General features: G+C 50.0%; 1 protein-coding gene across 15 annotated transcripts in view; it reads left to right on the top strand.

Annotated features, from left to right (window-relative positions):
• Nucleotides 1–24,732, top strand: part of PRR5L (proline rich 5 like) — a 142,092-nt gene that overhangs the window by 82,021 nt on the left and 35,339 nt on the right. For 9 of the 15 annotated variants that reach the window (XM_078058188.1, XM_078058193.1, XM_036112439.2 and 6 more), the window contains exons 2-4: nt 8,296–8,583; nt 9,983–10,063; nt 23,475–23,523. In XM_078058188.1, the coding sequence (XP_077914314.1) occupies nt 8,420–8,583; nt 9,983–10,063; nt 23,475–23,523 (294 nt within the window). In that variant the 5' untranslated portion in view covers nt 8,296–8,419. The other 6 variants (XM_078058187.1, XM_078058189.1, XM_078058185.1 and 3 more) reach the window with 4 other exon arrangements.

The following is a 24,732-nucleotide window of genomic DNA, read 5'->3' as shown; positions in this document are numbered from 1 at the left end:
TGCAGAGGTTGGATTCGAATCCAGATTTCTTAGATTTCAATACCAGGTTATTTCATGTGGTAAAGCCTTGTGTAATTTGGGGTGCTGGTATTCTCAGCTGACAGCTACGCACAGTTCCCTTGTCTCCTGGAAGTAGTGCTTCTCATGTGGCTGGTTCATTTGCTCCTTCCTCAAGTGCCGGCGGAATTCCTGCACTGTACTAAGCACCTGAGAACAAGATAGACATAGTCCTTGCCTTTACGGACCTCACAAAACAATAACTAACTCCGTAGGCATTTATTGAGTGACAAGACAACAAAAGGGGTGAGGAGGGTGTTCTTTGGGGTCATGTGACCTAATCAGGAGTGAGGGGAAAGAGAGGTCTCTGAGCAAGTGAAAGACGGGTGATAAAGGGTCTGTGGGTTTGAACCTGGAGAAGTGGATGGGAATATTTCACACAGAGGGCATAGTGTATGCGAAGGTCCTGAGGCAGGGAAGAACAGGTAGTATTGGAGGAAATTAAGGAAGACCAATGAGCTGGGGTACAGAGTGGCAAGAAGGAGGTGAGGGTATGAGGATGGGGTTCGGGGATTTATTCTGAGAGCTGTGGGAAATCTTTGAGGGCATGGAAGCAACAAAGTGACATGGGCACCAAGGGCCCCGGGCTGTGGGGTTCTTGTCATGAGCTCTATGACCTTAGACTAGTTAAACATTGGGCACATCCATTTCCTCCTCTGTAAGGTGGGGATGGTAACAGCACACAGAGGCTTTCAAACATTTTGACTGTGACATACAGTGTGAAATAGGCATTTCGTTTAGACTCCGTGCATACGAGCACACGTGTAATATACACGCGTCCCCAAAATGTGACGCACTCTGATGCTTCTGTCCGAATCTATTAAAGGTTTTGGCCGAGACCCCCTAAGTTCATTTTGGAAATACTGAGAGAATATGTCAAGTGCATGTGTCATGGCGGGCCCTCGGTAAGTGGCGCTGTCACCCTCCTCACGGGCGTTATCATCAAGATGACTCTGGCTGCGACCCGAGCAGACGGGTCAAATCCCGACGGTGCTGAAGGACACTGGCCCTTCGTCTCTGTGTTCAGGTCCCAGGGAAGGAGCTGCACTGGGGGCCTCCTGACTGCAGGAGCTCCTGAGGGGGACATATAAATTGGGCCGTCTCTATGGTCTCTCCGGTTTCCCTGGAAACTGGCCTCTCCTCGTTTTCTGGGCGGTCACACCCGACTGTGTTTTCTCAGTTTTCTTTGACTTCTTTGTTATTTACTCTCAGAATGGCTTTTTCCTGGAAGCCTCAGAGTCATTATAAGCCACTCACTTCTTTATTTTAAGTTGTGCCGTGGTTCTACTTCCCTTTTCAGAGTTCAGGGTTGGAGGCTGAGTGGAATTGATTTGCATTTCCCACTAAGTGTGCTACGTTCTTCGGCCCGCTGGGCCGGCCTGCAGGCCTGTGCCCTCCTCCCCGGGCGCTGGCTCTGGCCGCTGGGAGGAGAACGCGAGACACCACGTTTTCTTTCCTCCAAGAAACCAACCTTGCATCCTGTGTGTGGAGGTTTTCAAAGAAATCCCTGTGCAGTGAGCTGGGGGAGCAAGGCCGGGGAGGATACCCAGTAACACTGTAACCACCACAGCCCTTCATGTGTCCAGGATCCCAGCTTTCCAGATAACTTAAGCACCCACAATTTATTTAAATCATTTTAGAAGCACATGTCTCTAAATGTTAACTGCATTGCTCCTTCACAGGAGAGCATCTACCAAAACTCCGAGACATTGGGCAAGGAACTTTTCGTGGTGATGATGATGATGGTGGTGGTGGTGATGATGATGATGGTGGTGGTGGTGGTAGTGGCTGAATTGTGTGCCCCCCAGCTTCGTATGTTCAGAACCTAGCTCCCGGTGTATTTGAATGTGACTGCATTTGGAGGTTGGGCCTTTAAAGAGGTGATGAGGGGCGCCTGGGTGGCTCAGTCGGTTAAGCATCTGCCTTCAGCTCAGGTCATGGTCCTGGGGTCCTGGGATTGAGTCCTGCGTCGGGCTCCCTGCTCAGTGGGGAGCCTGCTTCTCCCTCTCCCTCTGCCATTCCACCCCCCCAACCCCACCCGCTTGTGCTCTCTGGCTCTCTCTATCTCTCTGTCAAATAAATAAAATCTTAAAAAATATAAAAATAAAAGTAACGAGGTAATAAAGTTAAAGTGAACCTGTTTGGTGGGCCCTAATCCAGTCTGACTGGTGTCCTTATACAAAGAGGAAATTTGGACATACAGAGAGAGATGAACGTACATAGAGGGAGGGCCATGTGAGGACACAGCCAGAAGGTGGTGATCTATAAGCCAAGGAGAGGGGCCTCAGGAGAAACCAGCCCTGACAACACCTTGATCTTGAGCTTCTAGCTTCCAGAACTATGAGGAAATTTGTTTCTGTTGTTTATGTCATGCAGTCTGTGGTCTTTGGTTACAACAGCCTGAGCAGGCTAACCCAGAGGCGGTCGTGGTAATAAAAATAAGCCATAGGTAGCATTTATCAAGTGCTTACTGTATACTGGGACTAATTTAAGGCTTCCCTGAGACATCTCTTTCACCCCTCATAGCTAAGTCAGCTGCAGGTCACACAGGACGCGAGAGCGCTCAGCCCGGCTCTGGCACCTTTGCTCAGAGCCTTCCCTGCACCTGTGTCGAGCCCCTCGTAGTTCCTGGATGCCTGCCAGGCACTTCACAGCTCCTCTTTCTCATCGCCACAGCTCTCCAAAGTAACTCTTCCTGTTCCCCCTTCTTTCCGACGTAGAGAGTGCAGTCAGCGTGGTCCGAGGCCACACCATGAGTACATTCATTTCTTGTGGCTGCGATAAGAAATCACCAGTCTCGGTGGCTTAAAACAGCGTCCACGCGTTCTGTCGTAGTTCTGGAGGTCAGAAGTCCAGAAGCAAGGTGTCACCGGGCCGGGCCTCCGCCAGAGGCGCCTTGGGAGAATCTACGCCTTTCCCCTTTCAGCTGCTGCTCATGCTGCTCACATCTTAGCGTTCGTGTCACAGGGATACATGTGATGGTATTTATGGCCCACGTGGAAAATCCAGGATGAACTCCTTCTCTCTCAAGATCCTTAACGGAATCACATCATTTGCCATCTAACCTAATATTCACAGCTTCTGGGGACTAAGAAGTGAGTGTATCTCTGGGGCACTGGGTTTTCTGCCTGTCACTGTCAGTGAGGAATCAGGAATCAGGGCTTGCCTGATTCCAGAGCCATCGTGGCCACTCATCCTTGGGAGCTACGGCCATGAGACCTCCCAACTCCCTTCCTGCCTTGCTATTTCTGGCTATTGCGGCAGTGGGTGTTCGAGGCACAGGGTCCCCAAGACTGGCGGATATGCTCATTCTTTGCAGGAAAAAAAACTGGAAACTCCGAAAATACCCATCCACTGGGGACTGGTTACATCAAGTATGGTATCCCCTAAATGGAAGAGACCATTAAAAATAGTAAAGTAGATCAGTATACGGGGATATGGGAAGAAAGCCATGATGTCTTAAGAGGAAAGAAAAGATTACCCATTTTTATTCAAATGTTGTGTGGACACATGTGTATGGCATTAAAAATTACACTAAAATAAAATTCACTTCCTCAGCCACATTAGCCACGTTGGAAGTGTCCACTGACCACATGGCTAGCAGCTACCACCTTGGACAGCACAGATCTAGGACATTTCCGTCCTCTCAACAAGTTCTGGGCAGAAAGCTTCTCGACACTAAGTGTCCAGAGTGAAGCCTTTTTCACTTTGTATGTTATAGATTTATGTGCATGTTTACTTTTTTTTATGATAAACAAGTAGGTGTGCTATTATCAGAAAAATAGGAACACAGGGGGTTTCCAAGCTAACGTCCTCTTTCTTAAGCAGGTGGAAGTTTATCATTGTTTACGATACATATATTTATGTGTGTGTATAAACTCTTTTCTACATACATTGCATAATGCAAATATTTTAACATATATAGGGGAAGAATGTCCTGGCAGTGCAGGCTTGAGGTGGGAACACTCGGGGCCAGATCTAGGTTCCCTGCCCTAACCGCCTCCCAGCCGTGGCCAAATCACGTAGCCTCAGTTTCCTGACCTGACAGGATCCCTACTCGACCTGCCTTGCAGGGTTAGGGTAAGATTTACGAGTGTGGTGATGTGTGGAAACACTCTGAAACTCAGGGACGGCCACACAGAGGTGAAGGGTCAGTAAATAAGTGTGTTGCCCAAGGCGTGAGGGGGCAAGGCCTCAGCAATCTGTGACCACCATGGCAGCTTGGAGACCTTGCGTTCTTCCAAGCGGAGAGTTTTCCAGATGTCAGTAAGGTTGCCAGAAACGGGGAAGTGTTGCTTTGCCTCCACTGCTGTCATTACTTGGAGATTTAGAAATGACAAGTTATCTTATTTATTTAACAAGCACTTACCTAGCTGTTTGCTGTTTGCCATGGGCTGTCCTCTCTAAGTGCTTTACAAATATGTACTTATTTTATCCCCCTACAGGGCTGAGGTAGTCACCATTAGCATGCTCATTTCACGCAGAAGGATGTCAAGGCTCAGAGAAGTCAAGTAACTTACACAAGGTCACACAGCTGGTGAGGAATGGGGTGTCTAAGGCAGCCCACACTTTCTCCTTTCTTCCCTTCTCCTCACGGCTCCTCTTGCCCTTGTAAAATGTGGTCGTAGAGTTCCTTATGTCCGTTTATCTGTCTCAGGGGCATGAGATTTAAACTTGGATATGAAATCTCAGGAGTGGGTGTTCTTGACTGACTTGGTAGCTTCTGGCTCCTGGCTGAGTTTGGTAGCATGACAAAGTGGGGATAGGCTATAGAGTTAGGTCAGTCTGGACACCAGTCAACAATCTGCCACCTCACTTTGTGACTTCCAGCAGATAACTTTGGTCTTGAAGTGGGGTTTTGTGAGGTTTGTAAGTTCACCTGCTGTGACAGGCAGGCCGTCGGCACCTCATGAGTTCCCATCCTTCCTTCATCTGTGTCTTGGGCAGTGAATTTAGGCTTGAGGAGACAGAGACGGAGACGAGGAAGTGCCCGTGCCTCTCTAAGGAGGTTATAGAATGGCCTAGGTGGGGCCTGAGGAACTTTCTAGATCGGGAGTCGGGGAACCTGAGTTCTAGCCAGTGCCGGCTCTCCTACCTCAGAGACACTGGACAAGCTGCTGTGCTCCTCTGGGCTTCACTTTGCTCATCTGTACACGGGGGCCGCATCGGGCTTGTCGTTTTCTCATTTGTCGTGGTTAGGTGAGGACCAGCTTGTGCCCGAGGGGCCAGCGCAGTGCAAGCAGGTGGATACGGGGGCGCCCGCTTTTCCCTTCAGGCTGCTCCTGTCCGCGCTGCCAGGGCCCCCTCTCCGCAGTGCTCTGGGGAGGCCTCCTCACTCCCTCCGGAAGCAGGAATGATGGAAACAAAGGCCGCTTCCGACGGTCTTCGGCCAGTCGGGGTCTGAGGGTGGCAGGTCTTGCAGGTGAGAATGGATTTGGAGGCAGCTGCTTGTTGTGTGTCACTGGGCAGCCAGTGACAAGGTTGTGGGGCTGCGCTCATCGTTCTTTGGGCTGTAATTTACCCTTGTTTAAAAGGGGCCGCGGGTGGATGGGGCTGCCTGCCTGTGTGCCTTGCTGGATACGCACACGGCCTGGAGTGCGAGGCCTGGGGCTGCTGACTGAGCCGTGGAGGGAGACAGGAGCCAGCCCCGTGGTCCTCTGTGTCGCACAGCCTCCTGGGGAAGTGGCGGTTTCAGCAGGAAGCCGGGAAGTAAACACCTGGACGACCCATTCAGCTCACCTTTCTGCTTCCCTGTTCAAGTGCCCCTGAGTGGGAGGCAGCTCCGTCACCTCAAGTCTCAGGTCCTCGTAAAAGGAGGTAATATCCTGTAATTGCACAGACGTATTGCCCTTAGCAGGCCCATTTAAAGAAGGGCAGCGAAATGGATCCTCTTTTAATGGTGTGACCTTTACCGGGCAAGTGAAATCCCAAAGCCAGCCCGCGGAAGGATTCTGAAGGGGCTCCGTGGTTTTATTTCTTCTTTGCCTCGTTGGATGATTCGCAAAGATCTTGCCAAATTCCAGGGGCACTTGTGTAGTCGTTGAGACTTGGAAGCGGAGCAGGCCTATTTTGATTTCTGTGGTACGTATTGATAAATTTTAGTCACCGTGGGTTCATCCTAAGAAGCAGGTGGAGGGGCAGAAGACTACAGGGAAATGGTACACAAGTCGGCTTTCCTTTAAAAATGTAAGACATAGCACCAGTCATTTCTTTTTTGCAAGTTCATCGTCAGTGTGCCCGCGGTCTGCAGACAATGTCTGGCACGTCTCAAGCCCTCTCGATGGATTGCCTGGTTGCCCGTCTCCAAGCCCCAGTCCTTTGCCCGTAGGAGCCGTGTCGTTTCCCTCTCCTGCTTCCCCTGCTTGTGCTCTTGCTCTCTCTCTCTCTCTCTCTCTCTCTCCCTCAAATAAATAAATAAATCTTAAAAAAATAAAAGAGAGAGTCCGAGACTGAAATGACAAGAGCAGGGGTGCTGCGGAAAGCGAGCTTCGGGTGTGCCGTTCTGCTGGGCACGTCACATGATCTCGTGTCTCCTCTCTTCAGTCCTGTGCGGTTGGCACTGCTAATAACCTTGGACTCTTGGAGTCCATGTGCCCCAGATCATGCAGCTGGGGAGGGGCCTGGTTAAGCCTTGAACCCGGGTTCACTCCAGAGCCATTGCTCTTAACTGTAAAGCCATAAAGTCCTGGGAACTGCTCAGGGGACAGTATCCTTGAACCCAGCCCTGCAGGGTAAGTTAGATTTAGATAAGCAGAGAGGAAAAGGAAGGGAATTCTGGGCAAGGGAAGCAGTAAAAGTAGTCAGAAGCTAGGGAGAGGGACGAAGCATGGCGTGGAAGCACGCCTACCGGTTGTAAGCTCCACAGGGCAGTAACCATGTTGTCCAGAGCCACCACTATATGCCCAGTACCTGGGTGAGTGATGGGTGCATAGTGTGCAGTCAATAAATATTTCTTGAAATAGAACCACCCTATAATCCAGCAATCGCACTACTGGATATTTACTCCAAAAATACAAAAACGCTAATTCAGAGGGATACATGCACTCTTATGTTTATAGCAGCATTATCTACAAGAGCCAAATTACGGAAGCAGCCCAAGTGTCCCATTGACTGATGAATGGATAAAGAAGATGTGGTATCTAAAGACAAGGGAATATTACTCAGCCATCAAAAAGAATGAAATCTTGCCATTTGCAACGACATGGATGGAACTAGAGTGTATTATGCTAAGTGAAATAAGTCAATCAGAGAAAGACAAATAACATGATTTCACTCATATGTGGAATTTAAGAAACAGAACAAATGAGCAAAGGAAAAATAAAAGAGAGGGAAGCAAACGAAGAAACGGACTCTTAACTATAGAGAACAAACTGATGGTGACCAGAGGGGAGGTGGGGGGGGGGATGGGGGAAACAGATACGGGGATTAGGGGGTGCACTTGTCATGAAGAGCCCTGGGCGATGTGTGGAAGTGTTGAATCACTATATTGTACAGCTGAAACTAACACTGTATGCTAACTATACTGGAATTAAAATTTATTAAAAAAAAAACCAAAAAATAAAATCAGGAAAAAAATATTTGTTGTGCGTACGAATACACAGAGAGTTCTCTTCTCAGTAGACCTTGAGCCTTTTGAGGGCAGGGATTATGTTTTAGAAATCTTTGGATGCTCCACAGCTCCCAGTGGTTAATAAATAATGAACACTCAGCAAATATGTTCTGATGGAAGGAATGAATGAACAGCAGGTAAGGGATGGGGAGATGTGCCTGGGTGAAGAGGCATTGATGCTTTGGGAAATACTGAGCAATACACATGGGCTGGCATGCTAAATGCAGATCATGGAAGGTCTTTAGTGCCAGGAGAAGGAGCTCCTGTGTTCTTTTTGAGGCATTTTGTAAAAAGCCATCTCTTAATGCATAACGATGCAGGGTCTACAGAAACCCAGCCAGTGCCCAAACTTTGACTGGTATTTATAGGAACCACAGTGAAGCACAGCTGAGAAATCACCTTTCTGTAAGATTGCCTTAACCTATGCCCATTGTCACTGCCTTCCCACCTTGGGGTAAGCACAGTGTTACAGTCAAAAGTGGGAATGGGAGCCGGTGGGGTATGGATGTTATTGCAGGGTCCTGGAGTCTTCTTTAAAAAAGTGTGGCTGGAAAATCCCAGCCAACCTCCTCTAAGAAATGATCTGCTCAACCTGGGAGTTTTCAATAAACACTGCCCTCTCTTTTCAGATGTTGGCTAAATTTGTGGTTTTAAGAAAGCCTGACGGCCGGAGGGCAGCTCTGGGAGAAGCCCTTCCCAGGGGCACTTGGAACCTTCTGGTCCAGAGGAGAAGGCATCCCCTCACCTGGACTTATGACCCGCGGCTTCGCTCCCAGTCTACCCACTGAGTTCCACAAGATGGGCTCCTTCCGCAGGCCCAGGCCGCGCTTCATGAGCTCCCCGGTGCTCAGCGATCTGCCCCGATTCCAAGCAGCCCGGCAGGCTCTGCAGCTGAGCTCCAACTCGGCCTGGAACAGGTAATGGTTGCGGCGGGGGGGCCGATAGTCGTGGAGTGGAGGGCTGCCAAGGGCCAGAGCAGGGCTTGGGGACAGGCTTAGCTTCTGCTCCTTCGGAGAGCTCTGTTCCAGAAGGTCGTGATTATACATCTAGGCCGTTGATGAAGACAGCATGTTTCCCTGTGGACAATGTATTCGCTGGCTTCCCTTGTTTGAGGAGAGAGGAGGGGGGTCCCTGGGGGCCTCTGGGCTGCCAGAATCAGTTAACCGGATTGGAATTTACAGTTACTATTCATGTTCCTTAGTCACACCCCAGACTATTTGAGTACCAAGGGGTGGGGCCGTGTAAGTAACCTCAAGTCACCTATTACTTGTCTGGGAAGATAAGACACATATCTGTGGAAAGCCAAATGAGTGGTATAAACTGGGGACTCTCGGTACCTGTGAGCCACAGGTGGATGGGAAAGGGGACACCACGCTTTTATGTGGTGTCTGGCCAACGTTTTGTAGGCCAAGCATTGAGTAGAGACTGAATCAACACTATGTTTTGAATCCCTGTGGGCTGCTCTTTTTCATATCTAGCAGTTACTCTTTGGATGAATTAAATGCATCATTATTTTAAAGCATTACTGGATTCTTTGTACTTTGAATCATCTTGGATTGTCTCATTTTTGCACAACTCTTATTATGATGGGGGTGAAGAGGGGCTCTGACATGTTTTGCTGTGAATGGATCTGTGTTCTTTTAAAAAAAAGACCTGGGATCCTTGATAAAGACGAGATTATAATCTGCTCCTTGCTGAAATATTGGGCTGGTGCCCCAGAGCACGTGGTGTCAAGATTTAACTGTGGCCCCTCCAGGGACTAGCCCCCTACTGCCCCTGCGCCTCACAGGAGGGGAACGGAAGGGGCAAGAGAGGCTAGCCTCAATGAAACTCTTCCAAGGTAACCCTACCAAAAAGGCAAGGAATTAGCATTTCATATCGGCCCCAGGCATGCAGGCTGTCCTGTGAGGACAGGGACCTCCCAAGTGAAGGAACCCTGGGCACCGCTGGCATCTGCTTGCTGCAGGTGCCATTTTGGATCCCTCCAGGCCCAGTGTCCTGAGAGCAGATCCCACCACCTGCCACTCATGAATGCCGCTTGCCATCAGGGCTGCCAGCGAGGCCAGTGAGGAACACCAGCTCGCCTTTGAGAACGTTGGGGGAGAGGGGCTGCTTTGGGATCCTCTTGGCCTCAGTCTTCTTTTCTCTCTGAGGACCCTGGGAAGGAAATGATGCATTTCCAGGGATGGAAAATGGGCCATGTTTGTGCCATGGGCTCTCTGGCCCTTGCATCTGCCTTTAGCCCTGAGCTGCTTATTGAGGTTTCCCTTGGCAGGCAGATCCTCTAACGAGGGCCCGCTTCTGTTTCCTCTGTAGTGTCCAGACTGCCGTGATCAATGTCTTCAAAGGGGGCGGCTTGCAAAGCAATGAGCTCTATGCACTGAACGAAAACATCAGGTATGTAGATGGCTCGGTTAGGGACCATTTCCCACCGTGGGTCTGAGCTGGGGCAGTGGGGGCCACCCCACTGGAAGCCTTAGCTTAAAGTTTTTGTCTGCTTGGTTCTTGTTGTTTCTGTCGACTTTTACTGGTTCATATGGCTACTAAGTTCTGAGACCCTTATCTATCTAGACTTCCGGTCCACAGAGGGTTCATACGTTTATTCCTGTGTATAGTGTCTGTAGGGGGGGCCTCTGCAGGGGGCGGGTTGACATAGGGCAGATGTCACATACTCTGTAGATATGGAGTGTGCCCTGCTTAACCATTAGGTGCCACATTCGGCAAGATGGCCTCGTGGTTGGAACCAGACTGCTTGGGATTCTGCTGCCCTTGTTGCTTTTACCGACTTAAGTGACTTACCAATTTCTTTGTGCCCCAGTTTCCTCTTACATGAAACACAGATGGGAAATATGCCTACTTCCACAGGATTCTTGTGAAGATTTAAGTTGGGTTATTGTAAAATTGACCTGTTAGGACAGGGTCAGAGCTCACTCGGTACTGGGGGCTCTTATGACTGTGCGTGTTGTGGCTGTCATTACGGTTTTGGTGATACAACCCTCAATAAGATGTGGTCCTTGAGGGGTTTCTTGTCTTCCAGAATCTTCCCAGTTGTGTCAGCTTTTCATAGATTTATTCACTCCTTCAACAAATATTTGAGTGCCTCCTTATTGGCCAGGCACCGGAGAGACAACACTGAGCAAAGACCGAGGTGGACCCTGCTGTCCTGGGATTTATATTAAGTCAGGGAGATCCTCGTTGGTCAACTAACCATACCTGTAAAACGTAGAAGTGTGGCTTCGACAGCTGCTGTGAGGAAAGCACGTCTGTATGACTTGATCTTGCCGAGGCCACGAGTGATGTCCTACTCGTGCTCTCTTCTGGAGGACCGGTGGGAATTCACCAGGTGAAACTGCAGGTGCAAAGTTCCTGTGGTGGCATTGAGCAAGAATCCAAGAAAAGACCCATGAGCAGAGAATACCAGAAGTTGGGGGATGGGTGGTATGGTTGGATTTGTGTTTTGGACAGAGAGGCAGGCACAGCCCAGAGCGCCAGGATCTCCTGGGGACGGGAGGCTGTGCATCAGGCCTTTTAATGCCCTGATGTTCTTTCCTGTCTGGTGTGTTAAGTGCAGAACACCAAGGCTAAAGACCCAACCCTGGAATGGGCAGAACAATAAACAAAGCCCTTATTTGGGTCCTGTTTACATTTAGTGAAGACCTGTGTTAAGGGTCAGTGAGGTGTTTTAAGAACTCTGCTTTCATTAAAACCATTAGGGCTCAGAAGTAAACTGAGGTGTGTTGAATTTCTACCCAGGAGCTTGAATTTCACATAGTAATTACACAAGTATGGGAAGAGACAATAGAGCTTGTCTAGCCCAAGGCCTCCTTTTACAGAGAAGGCAGTTGAGGCCCCACGAAGTCAAGTGACAGGGACAAAGCTGGGTCAGCCAACCCCTGGGTTGCAAGAATTCTATTTTACTCCAAAAACTAAGATCCTGGCCTCTTCGGGAGGGTTCTTTAGCTCACAGTGGAAGTATAAATAAATAAAACAGTGACTCAGGAACGTGCTAATTGTTCCTCACTTTGGGAGACTGATCCTGAAATTGTACTTAAAATCTTTGTGGGCAGCTAGGAAAAGTACTGGGCCCGGCAGATTCCACCAGCCCTTTTATCCCCAGGGGGTTGCTAACTCAGAAGCCTTCAGGTTTCCAGCACGTCTTCTGAAGGCGGGAGGCTGGCCTGGATGCAGGGAGGTGAGAGTTCACCCTCTGTTGAGAGGGGATTGCGGATCTCCCTGGCAGGACGCGGGGCCAGTGACATGTCAACTTCTTTCTCAACCGGAAATTAAGACTTTTATGTGAAATTTCCTGGCTTTTAAATGTTGATAAATAATCTGAATTTCCCCCAAACATTAGTACAGGTCAAATAAAACATATTTGTGGGCTGAATGGGACCGGGAGGCCATCCATTGACAAGAGGAGCCCCAGCGTGCATGAAGGCGTTGCTGATGGGGGTGGGGGGCTGTCCTAGCACTAAGGCCGCATGAGTGGGGGAAGGGAGCTAGTCTGGAAAAGCTCGGAGCACCTCTCAGCCCGCCCGACCCTCCTCACAGCCCCGTGAGGCGACCACTGTTTCGTGGTTTATCCATAAACTTGTGGATAAGAAAAATAAACTCTCGTCCAAGGTCACCCAGCTATAGAAAGGGTGGAGTCAGGATTTGAACCCCTGTCTCAGACACCTGTGTTAGTTTGCTCAGGCTGCCATAACCAATGCCATAGGCTGGGGGTGCTTCTACCGTAAATATTTACTTCTCACCGTTCTGGAAGCTGGGAATTCTGAGGTCAAGGGGCCAGCACATTCGGTTCCTGGTGAGAGCCTGGTTCCTGGCTGCCCGCTCGCTGTGTCCTCACAGGGCCTCTCCTTTGTGTTCAGCAGGCTCTCCGGTTTCTTCTAAGGTCACTAATCCCATCTCGAGGGCCCCACCCTCATGACCTCATCGAAACCTGATGACCTCCCGAAGGCTCCATCTCCAAATAACCAGCACCCGGGGAGGGGAGGGCTTCAACATAGGAGTCTGACAGGGACACAGTTCAGTCCAGAGCAATACCTGTGTTCTTTGCACCATATTGTAGAGTCAGGGGTTTCAGACTGGAAGAAAGGTTAAGCAGATGTTCTTGGCCTTCTGCTTTCCTTTCACGAGGCCTTTGGGACCCCATCTTTCATCATGTGCTGAGATTCTTAACACCCCTCTGAGAAGCATGACATCCCCCCCAACACTCCCTTCCAGTGTTGGGTCTAAGGGGTGGGGGGGCAGCAGCTGGCTGTTACTTCCTATGTTTTGAGCAATTTTCAGGCTGGTGAGAGATACGCGTGGGGTTTGACACTGATTGCCCGGATGTGGCTCAAGTCCAGGAGATGTCAAAGCTGTGAAAAACCAGAGTTGCAGCCACCGATGTTCTGGACCTTCTCTCCCCTGGCCTTCTCCAGGAGAGTGGTTAGAATGGAGATGGGTTTTCACATCACAGACACTCAGAGTCTGACTGAGAACGTGCAAGGCATGCCAGGCGTAGTGTGACCCGGTCCCAAGTGGAGTCAGGTGAGCCGGCCTGCGCGCATGCCCACGTCTGCAGGTGCCTGCATGGGAATGAACACAACTGTCCCTCATTTCAGCAATGAAAACGCCAGAACAGACCTGCCCCTCTCTGGTTCACCTTCGTGGAGACATTTGGGTTTTGATTTTCCTTTTTCTTTTCTCTTTTGGAAGCAGGTCCATAAACCCGACAGGGTTGAAGCATGCCTGGTACGGAGGGTGTGTGTATGGGGGGGCGGGGGCAGAAGGGCAATAGGAATGTAGGGAAGAGAATGTGGAAGGAGAGAGGACCAGTGATTCTCAAGCCCACTTTGGCAGTCAGTTGTGATAGGTCTTTGTGCCAGAAGATCTGTGCCAGGTCCAGTAGAATTTTTTAACTTGTTAGGAGAGTCGTGTCTGGAGTCAGAGAGACTGGGAATCAAGACTAGACTAGCTGTGTGACCTTGGGCAAGTAAGTTACTTTGTTTTTCTTGGTCTCTGTTTTTTCTTCTATAAAATGGGGATAATAATAGCACCAACCTCACGGTGGTTGGGAGGACTAGATAATGCTAAACACGCCATGAGTACAGGGTCCAATGCGTAATAAATGTTAGGCGTTATTACTCCTATCCTTGTGAAATGTTAGCAATAATAAAGTGATAAAGGATGGACCAGGTATGAGAGTGCAGGGCAGTGTGGTGACTCACCACACGGACGGTATTGTGTAAAGATTCTTCTAGCAGTTTGGATGTGGTGACCTCACTTCGAAATAGAGAGGTCCAGGACGGGCTCCTCCAAGAATGTGCTGGACTTGAAGTTTGGGTGAGGCTGAGTTCTCACAAGGGGCCAGCTGTTTGTCCTTTCCACAGAGAAAAGAACGAGAGGAAATGACTCTCTCAGTTCTCCATTCTACTCAAGCCAAACGGTAATAAACTTTGATGGATTGTCCAAATCCAGAATCAAAGCTGAAATCAGTGTCCCCAGGTCACCCTGGCCAGCCCTGGCCTTCTTTCTGACGGTGGGGTTCGTACGTGCCTGGGAAGCATGAGTTCATTTAAACGTGGGTGGATGCAAAGGGTGACCAGGAAGATAGAAGTTTTATGTAACTAGGTTTTATAATGCAGTCATTACGAACACCTGGTCTTTCGGTCATCAAAAGTGAGTTCCAGTTTAAATTTTAGCAGGTAGACTTTGGAGTAGCCATGAGGAAGAATCTTGGTAACAATGGGCAAGTTCTAAAACACGTTATTATTAGATCAAGGGAAGGATGTGGAGACCTCTTAACAAATTCGTCAGGAGTGTCACACCTCAATAAAGCAGCACATTTTCCCCAAACAAGTCAGGGCATATGGTCAGTCAGTATGAAGACCGTAGATCAGAATTGCCTTAGAAAGCTGGACTTGCATGTTGTCATATCCCAAAAGGCAAGAAGATGACCCTTTAGAATAGACCTATTCTAGTGAGATCCCGGGTCCTCACAGTCTACGACTCTGCCTGCCCTAAAATTCCATCTGCCCTGACTGGAGCTGGTCCTGGATGTCCTCTTGGTTTAAATTCTCCGTGGGACATTGATGTGGTTTGTAATACCGTCCCCGGCCTCATTGCTGATGGGGCTGCAGTTTGGTAGTGGGGACGCCTCTGGGTCTGAGGTTTGGGTTTCGTGAGCTCTCCCAGGAACAAGAGTGGCCAAACTCCCTGACACACCAGAGCACGTTCTTCCTGAACATTCTTGTCAGCCAACGACTCTCCCGATGGTGTGTGACCACAAAGGGTTAGCAGAGTGTGAGAAACCTATGATTTTCATTGACTGGTTCTTATAAGAACCCATGTAGGTGCTTTCACTTTTTGCTTGGTGGGGGGTTGTGTGGAGGGAGAAGTCAGAGGTCACTGGTTCTTTTATTCCTGTCATCAATGGATGTTTGTGGATGCTGTGCTGGATACTGGGCCAGGTTTGGGGGAGGCTGTTGAAGTAGGTGGTTCTAGCTCTTGGGGAGCTGCCTGCAGAGTGAGAGCGGGGCCCTGCAAGGCGGTGATGGTACCGTGTTCTTAAGTGGGGTGCTAGCAGAATCCAGAGTGCCAGGGAGTGCAGAGGATGGGCTCGTAATTATTTGGGGGAAGGTGAAATCTGGAGTTGAAATCTGGAGGATGAGCAGGTAAGGGTCAGGCGGAAAGGGCAACTGAGGATATAACCTCCTTGTTAATATTGTCTCCATGCCCCCCCCCACCCCTGCTCCTCCCCAGGATTTTTTTTCCTCTGCAGAGATGAATGCTCAGAGGCGAGGTTTCCGGAAGCCAGAGATGAGTTATCTGCAGCAGGCCTGAGGCAGGAAACTCACTTCTTCCTTCTTTCTCCAACCACCCTGTTTCTGTTCTTGTTGGGAGGGAGGCGGCGTGGAGGAAACCCCAGAGATTTTCAAGGAAAGAGGAGGTTCCAAGAACTGTGCTTGATCTTTGACGGGTCTGAGTTGAAACGCCCTCCTTCTGAGTCATTTGGGCTGCCTGAGCCCCCTCACCCCCGAAGGGAAATGCACCTCAGGTTTTCCCATATCCGTGAGGGAGTCTGTTGACGGTCGTGGGACCCGCAGCTGCTGGGGGGGCGGGGAGAGCTGGGAAGGAGCAGAGTCTGGATGAGGTCCACAGGCTGGCAGAGTCTGAGGCGAGGCTCCCTGAGGTGATGCTGATAGCAGACATTTGTATAGTGTTTAGTATGTGCCAGGCTCGATTCTGCGTGCTTTAAATATGTCTGTTCTTCTAAAACTCAGCACAGCTCTATGAGGCGGGTACTGTATCCCTGTCTTACAGAGACGCAGCGAGCTGGGACACCTTGCCCAGAGTTGCATAGCCGGTCCGTAGCCACGCTGGGATTTGAACCCGAGCCCCCATGTTCTTAAACACCTAGTAAGCAGGCCGCAAGAGGCACGCAGAGCCCGCCCTGTCCAGACCAAGGCCTGACGTCCCCGGGGAAAGATTCTTTACCAGATCCTGAGGTAGGCCGGACATTGTCTTCTGAGGACCCTGCTTTGGGAGGGCTTAAAGTGGAGTCTCTTTTCGGCTCCGGTGGCTCTGCCCGAGTATATGTGTTGTCCCTGTGTCTGCTCTGGTTGACTTTGGGGGCGGGAAGAGTGGTGAGAGGGAAGTGACAAATCGGAAACCTCTGGGGCTGACCCATGTGGTGGTGGTTGGCCCATATGGTGTTTAGAAATGTGGGTATCTCCCCTAAAAATCCAGGCCTCTCTGGAAAGTTCACATCAGGTAACACTGGACGTGTAGTCTGGCCTGGGACTGGTCAGGGGGAGCCAAGGCCTGGCTGCTGGCTTTCGAGGAGCATGCTGCAGCCCCCACTGTTCATGCCTGCCCGCGTCCCTCACCCACCTTACCCACCTGCCCCTGTGAGCATGCGGGGTACCATGGGCTGACTTTGAGGTCGGCCTCATTTGGGGTGAGGATCTACCTATATGGCCCCGGGCAAGGCTCTGAGCATCAGCCTCCCCATCTGCAAGGTGAGGATAAATTCCTACCACAGAGGCACTAGAGGATTAGCAATGCTGCGTGCCAACTGCCTAGCATCGTGCATGTGACATGATTAGCCAGCTCAGTCCGTAGAGTGTGCAACTCTTGATCTCGGGGTTATAAGTTCAAGCCCCACCTTGGGTATAGAGATGACACAAAAATAAAATCTTAAAAAATAAAGAAAAAAAAGGAAGGCCAATGGAAGCTCTTTGTTGGTGGTCTCCCATCTTTTTTTACTGTCCCCACTGCCACCCACTAGGGTGCAGGAAAGCAAGAGGTATGGGAGTCTTCACATTTTACCTGAGTCATGGACACCCCCTCCAGTGGGCCCCAGTAAAATGGACCCAAGGAGGAAAGGGGCATTTGCATGTCAGTGCATAAAGAGGCCACCTCCTTAAAATATGTCCTGTTGCAGAACTGAGGGCGGTGATTTTCGGGGGAGTTAGCAGTCAGGTTGGGGGGTGCTGACCAGCTACAGTATCAGGAGCAGGGCCTGGATCATGAGGAGGTCGGGTTGGATCCTGCTAAGGAGCCAGGTTGGAGGGCCTGAGTACTTGGGGCAGCCCCTAGTAGCCAGATGACACGGAAATATTGAACAGCTCATCTGGCCGTCCTGACAGATGCCTGGGAGCCATGAGCCCCGTGACTCCTGTCTCCAAACTGCTGCCTCCTCCCCTGGGGTTTTGCTGCTCTGGGTCTTTCCCCGTGTGCCAGGGACATGGTGGCTCGTACCCGAGGCGGTTTCTCTCCGTCCTCTGGGCCGCTCCTGCGCCGCCTGCCCCCCGGGGTCCTCGTGCCTCTCCACCAGCCAGGATCCGGCTCCGGCCCAGCCTTGTTTACCCTTCAAGCCCACAGAAGTGGGAAGTTGAGTTGACAAGACAGTGAGGGGCAAGTTGGCGGGTCTGTGTAATAACAGGAAATCGTGTCATCTGGGGTGGTGTCTAGCCCAGTCAGCCTTAGGCGGGGAGAAGGGGGTGACATAATACAGGCCAGTGAGTGGTTCCCCATTTTTTCCCTCTTGTGGCCTTTCTGGCTTCTGACTGAACTTCATGCCCCGTTTCCCTTTTGGGTTGGATCCACATGAGCGTTCCTTTGCCATTACTCCCAGGTCCCCACTTCCTTCTTCCAGCTCTGTGGCTGCTGCTGCTGGTGGTTAGCGGCAGGATTCTGTGTGCCTGGAAGCCACATACGTGACACAGGCAAAGCTGGAGCCCCGTGAGCTGGGACGTCACTTCCATCTTAGTCAAGCCACCTTTTCCCCCCAAGTTTGGCCCCACCATCCTACCTTTGTTACCCTTTGTTCATTCAGTGAGGTCTGGCCCTAGTGTCTGGCCCCCTTCGTGAGTTTCACCTGGGTCCCTCATGCCAGGCTGGGGAATGGGCTGGTCCGGCTGTACTTTTAAGATGCTGAGAAGCTGTTGGATCAAGTTCTTGGGAGTGTGGGTGTCAGGGTCTGCATCCCTGGGCAGCATGCACCTGCCCAGCCTTATGCACGCCAGGCCTGTTCTGGGAACTAACTGGTCCAGGATGAACTCTTTAACCCTTGCGGTAATCCGCAGAGTGGTGTCCTTGTTACCCCTGAACTCTGGCTGGGGAACGGGTACAAGGGACTGACGAGTGATGTTGACTTGCAAAGGTGATCGCTGACAACAGGCCTCGGTCCAGGTCCTCACACTCCACGAGGCCTCTCTCATCTCTGTCCTGTGCTTGCTGTCCACCCTCCGTACTGACCTCTGAGGGTTGTTTTCCTTGTGTTTAAAAAGCGGAGGTATTACTACGACCTTATGGCTTTGTTTTTGGCTTAAAGGAGGAAACAGGTGTTGTGTATGTTGTGGACTGCAATGCCTGGGACCTAGTAAGTGCTTAGTGAACTTCAGTTGCGGGGGGGGGGGATCATCCAGCTCCATCCTAGGAGCAATCTAGTTCTTATTCCTTATTTTTATTTATTTGTTCCAGTAAGGAATTACATTCCTGTTTTCAGGGAAAACACCCTAGGAGAGGGTGGAGAAAGTGGAGGGGGGCTGCCGGGTTCTCAGCCCCTGTGCCTTAGCCAGAACACGCATCCTAGGGATCGGCGATGAGAGTTTTCATCTCTTTTGCATCTAGGGAACCACAAACCATGGCCCGTTAATTCTGTTGTTGTTCCTCCTGCTTTGCTCTCCTTTCTTGTGCTTTGCAAACTAAACTGGCAAAGCTAGTGAGGAAGGTTAGAGGGTGAGTTGACCTCTGAATTTAGGTCTGTGCCCCTCTAACCCCTTGACACTTGTACTGTTTTTGGGGAAGATGGCGCTCCTGTGCCTGCCGAGACCGTGGCCCCGGTGGGAAGAAATCTCTGTCCAGGCTCCGTTCATCCCTTCTCCTAGCAGCTAGCACCATGTCTGACACAGAGCAGGTGTTCAGAAAATGGCTGTGATTCGGTGAATGAATCTGTGGATCTCTGTTCTCTCTCTGGAGGGAAGCTCCTGCCGAGATCCCCCTGGAGATGGAGTATCAAGATAGAGGGGTGGAAAATCCCTCTTTCTCTCAGTTCAGCTAAGATCATGTTTTTCAGAAGTACTCTTTCCTTGTAAACCAAGTGCAAACAGAATAAACGCCGAGTATAGAAACCGGTTGGAGATTTTGCAGTATGACTCAGCGGCAATCTACTCTCCGATGGCTGGGCCAGCTCTGGCCTCCTCCCCACTTTTCTCTCTGGGTTGAATTCTCAGGCTGCCAGGCTGAGTTTGGGTTTGGGTTGGCAGGTTCTCTGGCCTTGTGGGATTCTCCGATCCCTGGGAGCACCTGCTTCCTGACATTGCAACCTTGATGGGAACTCCCTCCCAGAATTTCTTCTAGGCTGCAAGCCATTTGGTAGTAACCCTGGTGGTGACTTTTGTTAATTAAATTAAAAAACATTTTTTTTTTAATGTTTTTTTCATAGGATTCACAGGGTACAAAAATTTTAAATATATAATGAGTTATACCATAAAGAATCTCCGTCTCTTGTACCCCAGAAACCCAGTTCTCATTCAACACCCCCCCAAAGAGAATTATTATAACAGCAGTTTATCGGACATTCTTCCAGACCTTCTTTATGCATATGGAAGGAACATATATATGGAAAAGCAGCCGGGGACACTCAGCAATTTGTAGGAGGTCCACAGACTGGGGTCTGTATCTCCTCGTAACTTTAGGGAATAAAGTTTGCTAAAGTGTTTTGTTGCCCTACTTAATTTCCAGCAACAGCTTCAATTTTCTCCAGCTCCTTACTTGGGGAGATGGATAGGAGGGGACAAAGCCCAGTGCATTTATATGTAATTTTTAAAATGCATTCGTGCTTCGCCTGCTTGAAAATCAAGGTGCTATCTATTTCAGTTCAAAGGGCCTGTTGGAAACCAAATCACATCGCTGTTCCAGAGCAGTTAAGTTCAAAGAACAGATGTGACAACTGAGTTAATTGGTATTCTGTAAATAAAAATACATATTCTTATTTTTCTCTTATCTTTTCACAAGGTAGCGTATTATACACACTGTTCAGCATCTTGCATTATTTAAGACTTAATATAACCTAGATCTTTATGTACCATTAGAATTTTTCCCTCTCTCTTTTTTAACAATTGCATAAAATTCCATTGTAAGAATGATACAATTTTTTACAAGTACTTTGTTGGTGCCCATTTGTGTTGATTCCTTTATTTTGCTGCTGCAGAAACTCTGTACATATACGCGGTGACCTTGTCTAACACAGAACGCGCTCCGAAGTAGGACAGGTTTTGTAAGGGACAGAACCACTTAGTGATTGGCACCCCTCGCCCCCAGGACCACAGAACATTGACTTAACTGATCCCATGGGGTCTATTCTGTTCGGCTAAGTCTATATAACAAGACCTAGCGGACAGGGTTTTGAACTCAGGATTGAGGAAAGGACACACGTCTGGTTCTCTTACCATACCCGGTCAGAAATAGTCCATGAATTAGGCTGAAAGTACGGAAGGCGGATCGTTGTGCAGATTCCCGTGTCTGGTTCCTCCTCAGTAAAGGACCGAGGATCCGAGTTCTCAGTGTGGTAGAAGCACATATATATGGAAAAGCAGCCGTACTCCTACTACTCAGCAATAGTAGGAGGTCCTCGCCTTGCGCTGCTCATTCTCCATCACCATCTCACTGCTCCTGGTATGGCTGCTTCTAGCTTCAGTCCTAGAAGTTCCAGTCTTTCCGCTGTGCCTTTGTCTTGGCGGCCGTGTCAAGTTCCCTCCTTAGCCTCTGCTCCTTTATCAGCCGGTTTCTCCCGCAAGCTTTGTCTCCCTGTAATGCTCTGCAGAATTCTGGCCGTGGCCACGGCTGGTGGCAGCCCTGGCGGGACCGGAAGGTGCTGTACCTTCCCCTCACTGTGAGCTGTAGCCTTTCTGCCTCCCCTGATCGGTCGGGAACCGTGCCTCTCGGATTCCTCAGTTGGGTAGCGTGGTGATGCTCCCAAGTCCTGCCCTGAAAAGTCCCTGGGCAGTAATCACCTGTTAACCACGTCCAGCCTTGATTAACGATGCTCACATCTACATGGATCCCTCCTCCACTGTGCTCCGGGAGGGTTTCCCATAGCAGTTGACCTTGAAGGACTACCCTTCCCACGGACCTCTTTCTCCTTGCACTTTACCCGAAGCATCTTCACGAGCACAGTTTCCCAGCATGGATTCCTCAGGGACACCAATTCCATAACCCATTCTTTGGTCTCAGAGCTGTGTCCGTCCCTCAGCATCATGAGTACCCAAGAAGTGCTTGGGAAACTCTGTTTGGGGCAGCCCGTTGTTATTAGGACGTGTTTTTCCACCTTTTGAGGAAGCTTGGCTCTTCGCCTGTGGTTCCGAGGCTTCCCAGTGGTCATGAAGACCTTGCTCGGGGGTGCCTCCCCTCTAGAAGTCAGAAACGGCCTCCCTGACTCTTCCTGTTTGAAAGCCTCCACCTGGGGCTGCCCACTAGGTTTCTGTTTCTGCCTGAGAGAAGCCTCTAGCCTCCCAGAGCGGTGATGAGCGCCCAGCCCGTGGCCTGCTGACTGATGAAGGTTCCCCCGCCTCTTGTCAGACCTGCCCACATCTGGGAGAGCTGCTGGGTTGTGTTTGTGGGGTGACCTTCCGGGAGCCCGCCGTGATACTGGATTTCAAAATGCAGTATCCACCACACGCACATTGTCGGTCGTGGGAAAAAGAAGGTATTTTCCTAGCTCAGCACATGTTTGCAGCTTTCCAGGGGTCTTTCTGGTATGAGAATTTAGATTATGGAGGTCTCCCTCTTTTTCTTTTGCAGTCCTGTTGCGTCTATGGTCTGCGCCTAATGATACCTCGCTGTAACTTCCTGTTTCTCCTCCAGCGACATGTGGGGAACACGTTCTTGGGGGGGGAGTGGATAGCAGCAGCTGTTGTCAGAAGCCTGAGCACTTGCCCCTTCATGACCATGACTGGTGGGATGGGTCAGTGCACTCATTTGAAGTGGTGAAGAGCGTACCCCCCAGGGAACTCAGCGGCTCTGGGGAGCCATAGCAGTGGGGCCAGTCCCATGATTTGTCGCAGGGAGAAGGGGTCTGCTGCCAATACCTATATATTTAAAATTCGTGGGCGCCTGGGTGGCTCAGTTGGTTGAGTGACTGCCTTCGGCTCAGGTCATGATCCTGGAGTCCCAGGATCGAGTCCCGCATCGGGCTCCCTGCTCGGCGGGGAGTCTGCTTCTCCCTCTGACCCTCCCCCCTCTCATGTGCTCTCTCTCATTCTCTCTCTCTCAAATAAATAAACAAAATCTTTAAAAAAAAATAAAAAATAAAAAAATAAAATTCGTTTGAGCTCTCAGGACTCTGAAATCGTCTTGCGAGTGTATTTATGAGCATGCTCTCCATCCGCAGCACCGAGACCTCCTCTGGGTGTGCACTTCTGCATACCTGATGCTGGCACAATGTCTGGCACATGAAGGACAGCTCAAGAAATGTTTGTGGCTGGATGAGTAAAATCTCTTTGCCCAGTTGTTGCCCCCTTTGGAGGCTTCCTCAGTCGCTCGGGGATGGGCGGCAAGACCAGCCCAACCGTGGCACCAAGTTGAATGTCCTGGTGGATTTGGAGGAGAGACAGGGTGGGATTATGGGGAAAGATGTTGAATTTGCAGAAGGCTTGGGTTTGAATCTTAACTCTGCCACCGGCTTATTCCGAGGACCTCTCTGAGCCTCCGTTTCTTTATCTGCATGGGTGGGGTAATGATTGCTCTCCTCTCGCACATATTTCACAATCTTGGGTTGAAGAATGTATGGCAAATGTGTTTTAAACCATAAAGTCTGCAGATATGGAGGATTCCAAAATTATAGTCTTTCTCCTCTTTGCTTTTTTTTTTCCTTCCCCCCCTTCACATGGAGCCAGGTGCCTTGTCTTGCCTGTACCAACACTGCTGGACTCCCCTGTGCTTGGGGCATGATCTCAGGGTCGTGAGATCGAGCCCTGTGTTGGGCTCCGCGCTGGGTGTGGAGCCTGCTTAGGATTCTCTCTCTCCCTCTGTCTGTCCTTCCCCCTCCTCTCTCTCTCTCTCTTTCTCTCTCTCTAAAAAAAAAAAAAAAAAAGAATCTTCCGTGGCAGCCTGGATCCCCCTATAGGATTTCCATTGCCTGGATTCCCTAATAACTCTTGTGCAGAGGTATTACTGAGCCTAGCACACTCCCTTCTTAGACCTCGCCTTGGCCCCTGTACCCCTGGCGAGCACTCCGTCATTGTCATGCATCTATGAACTAGACACCAGGAGCTGTACCATCAAGGGCTACTTGACGGTGTTTCTCTCTCCCCAGGAGGCTGCTGAAGAGTGAGCTTGGATCCTTCATTACAGACTATTTCCAGGTAAGCTGCGTGGGTCTGAGCATCTGTCATCATAGTGTACGTGGATGCATGTACCATTCCTTCAACATCCAAAATGACGGACACCGGGTCCCTGATATAGGCAGGGCCAGTGGGGTCCCTCCTTTTATGGAGATGATGATCTTGGGCAGCAGCTCTCAGGCTTTTTTAGTCTCAGGACTCCTTTGTGCTCTTAAAAATGACCACTTATTTGGGTTATCTCTGTCTGAATCACCATATTGGAAATGAAATCTGAGAAACTTTAAGATACTTAATTAGAATTATTACACATTAGCCTAAACAGCATTTTTATGAAAGATGGCTTTTCAGAAAAAAACAAAACAAAAAACAAAACAGAAGAGTGGCATTGTTTTATGCTTGCAAATCTCTGCACCGTCTGGCTCCAGAGGAGGTAGCTGGATCCTCATATCTGTTTCCCATGCAGTCTCTTGCGGTACTGCACGTCATGTAGTCGCTGGAAAATCGCACGGTACACCCATGGAGGAGGCAAGGAAAAGGGCAAATTGTGGCTTCGGGCTACTGAGGAAATAGTTTTGACCATGTGGAAAAGGTCTAAGGATCTCTCGTGGGACCCCAAACCACACTTAGAGAATTGCTGCTTTAGTGACCTTCCGTCCCACCCCCATGGATGGCATCTAAATCACTGTAACTATGGGTACCCTTCAGCCAAGTTGTTTCTGGTCGCTAAGCCTCCCGGTCTGTCCTGTTAAAGACGATTGGATCAGGGGATCTGACGTCCCTCCTGCCAAAACCCTGTTTTTACGGGGCTATTGAATTCAAGGTTCCAGTGTCACTTGGAAGATGGTCTCTAATCCACTGATACAGGTGGTTTTCCTGATTCTAACCACAGGCACATGGGGACAGGGGACGGCATGGGGACGTGTTGTTTGACTGAGTAACTCACTGGGTGACACTTCGGTGAAGTCAGAGTTCCTGCTTTTCACTTATTAGTTGAGTGGTCTTGGGCAAGATGCCTTGTTTTCCCCATCTGTAAAATGGGAATAAAAATATGACCTACCTTAGAGGTCATTGTATGGTTTACATGAAATGACGTCCGTAAAGTACTCGGCACATAGTGTGTGGGGAGGGAAGTGGGGGGACAGAGTGGGGGAGTGGTCAAGATCATGCCCCCTAAAGCCAGACTACCTGGGTTCAGTGCCCAGCATAGCCACGTACTAGCTGTGTGACCTT

The sequence above is a fragment of the Halichoerus grypus genome, chromosome 11 (assembly GCF_964656455.1).
Source record: "Halichoerus grypus chromosome 11, mHalGry1.hap1.1, whole genome shotgun sequence".
NCBI lineage: Eukaryota > Metazoa > Chordata > Mammalia > Carnivora > Phocidae > Halichoerus > Halichoerus grypus.
This window is presented reverse-complemented; position numbering and strand designations above follow the sequence as displayed.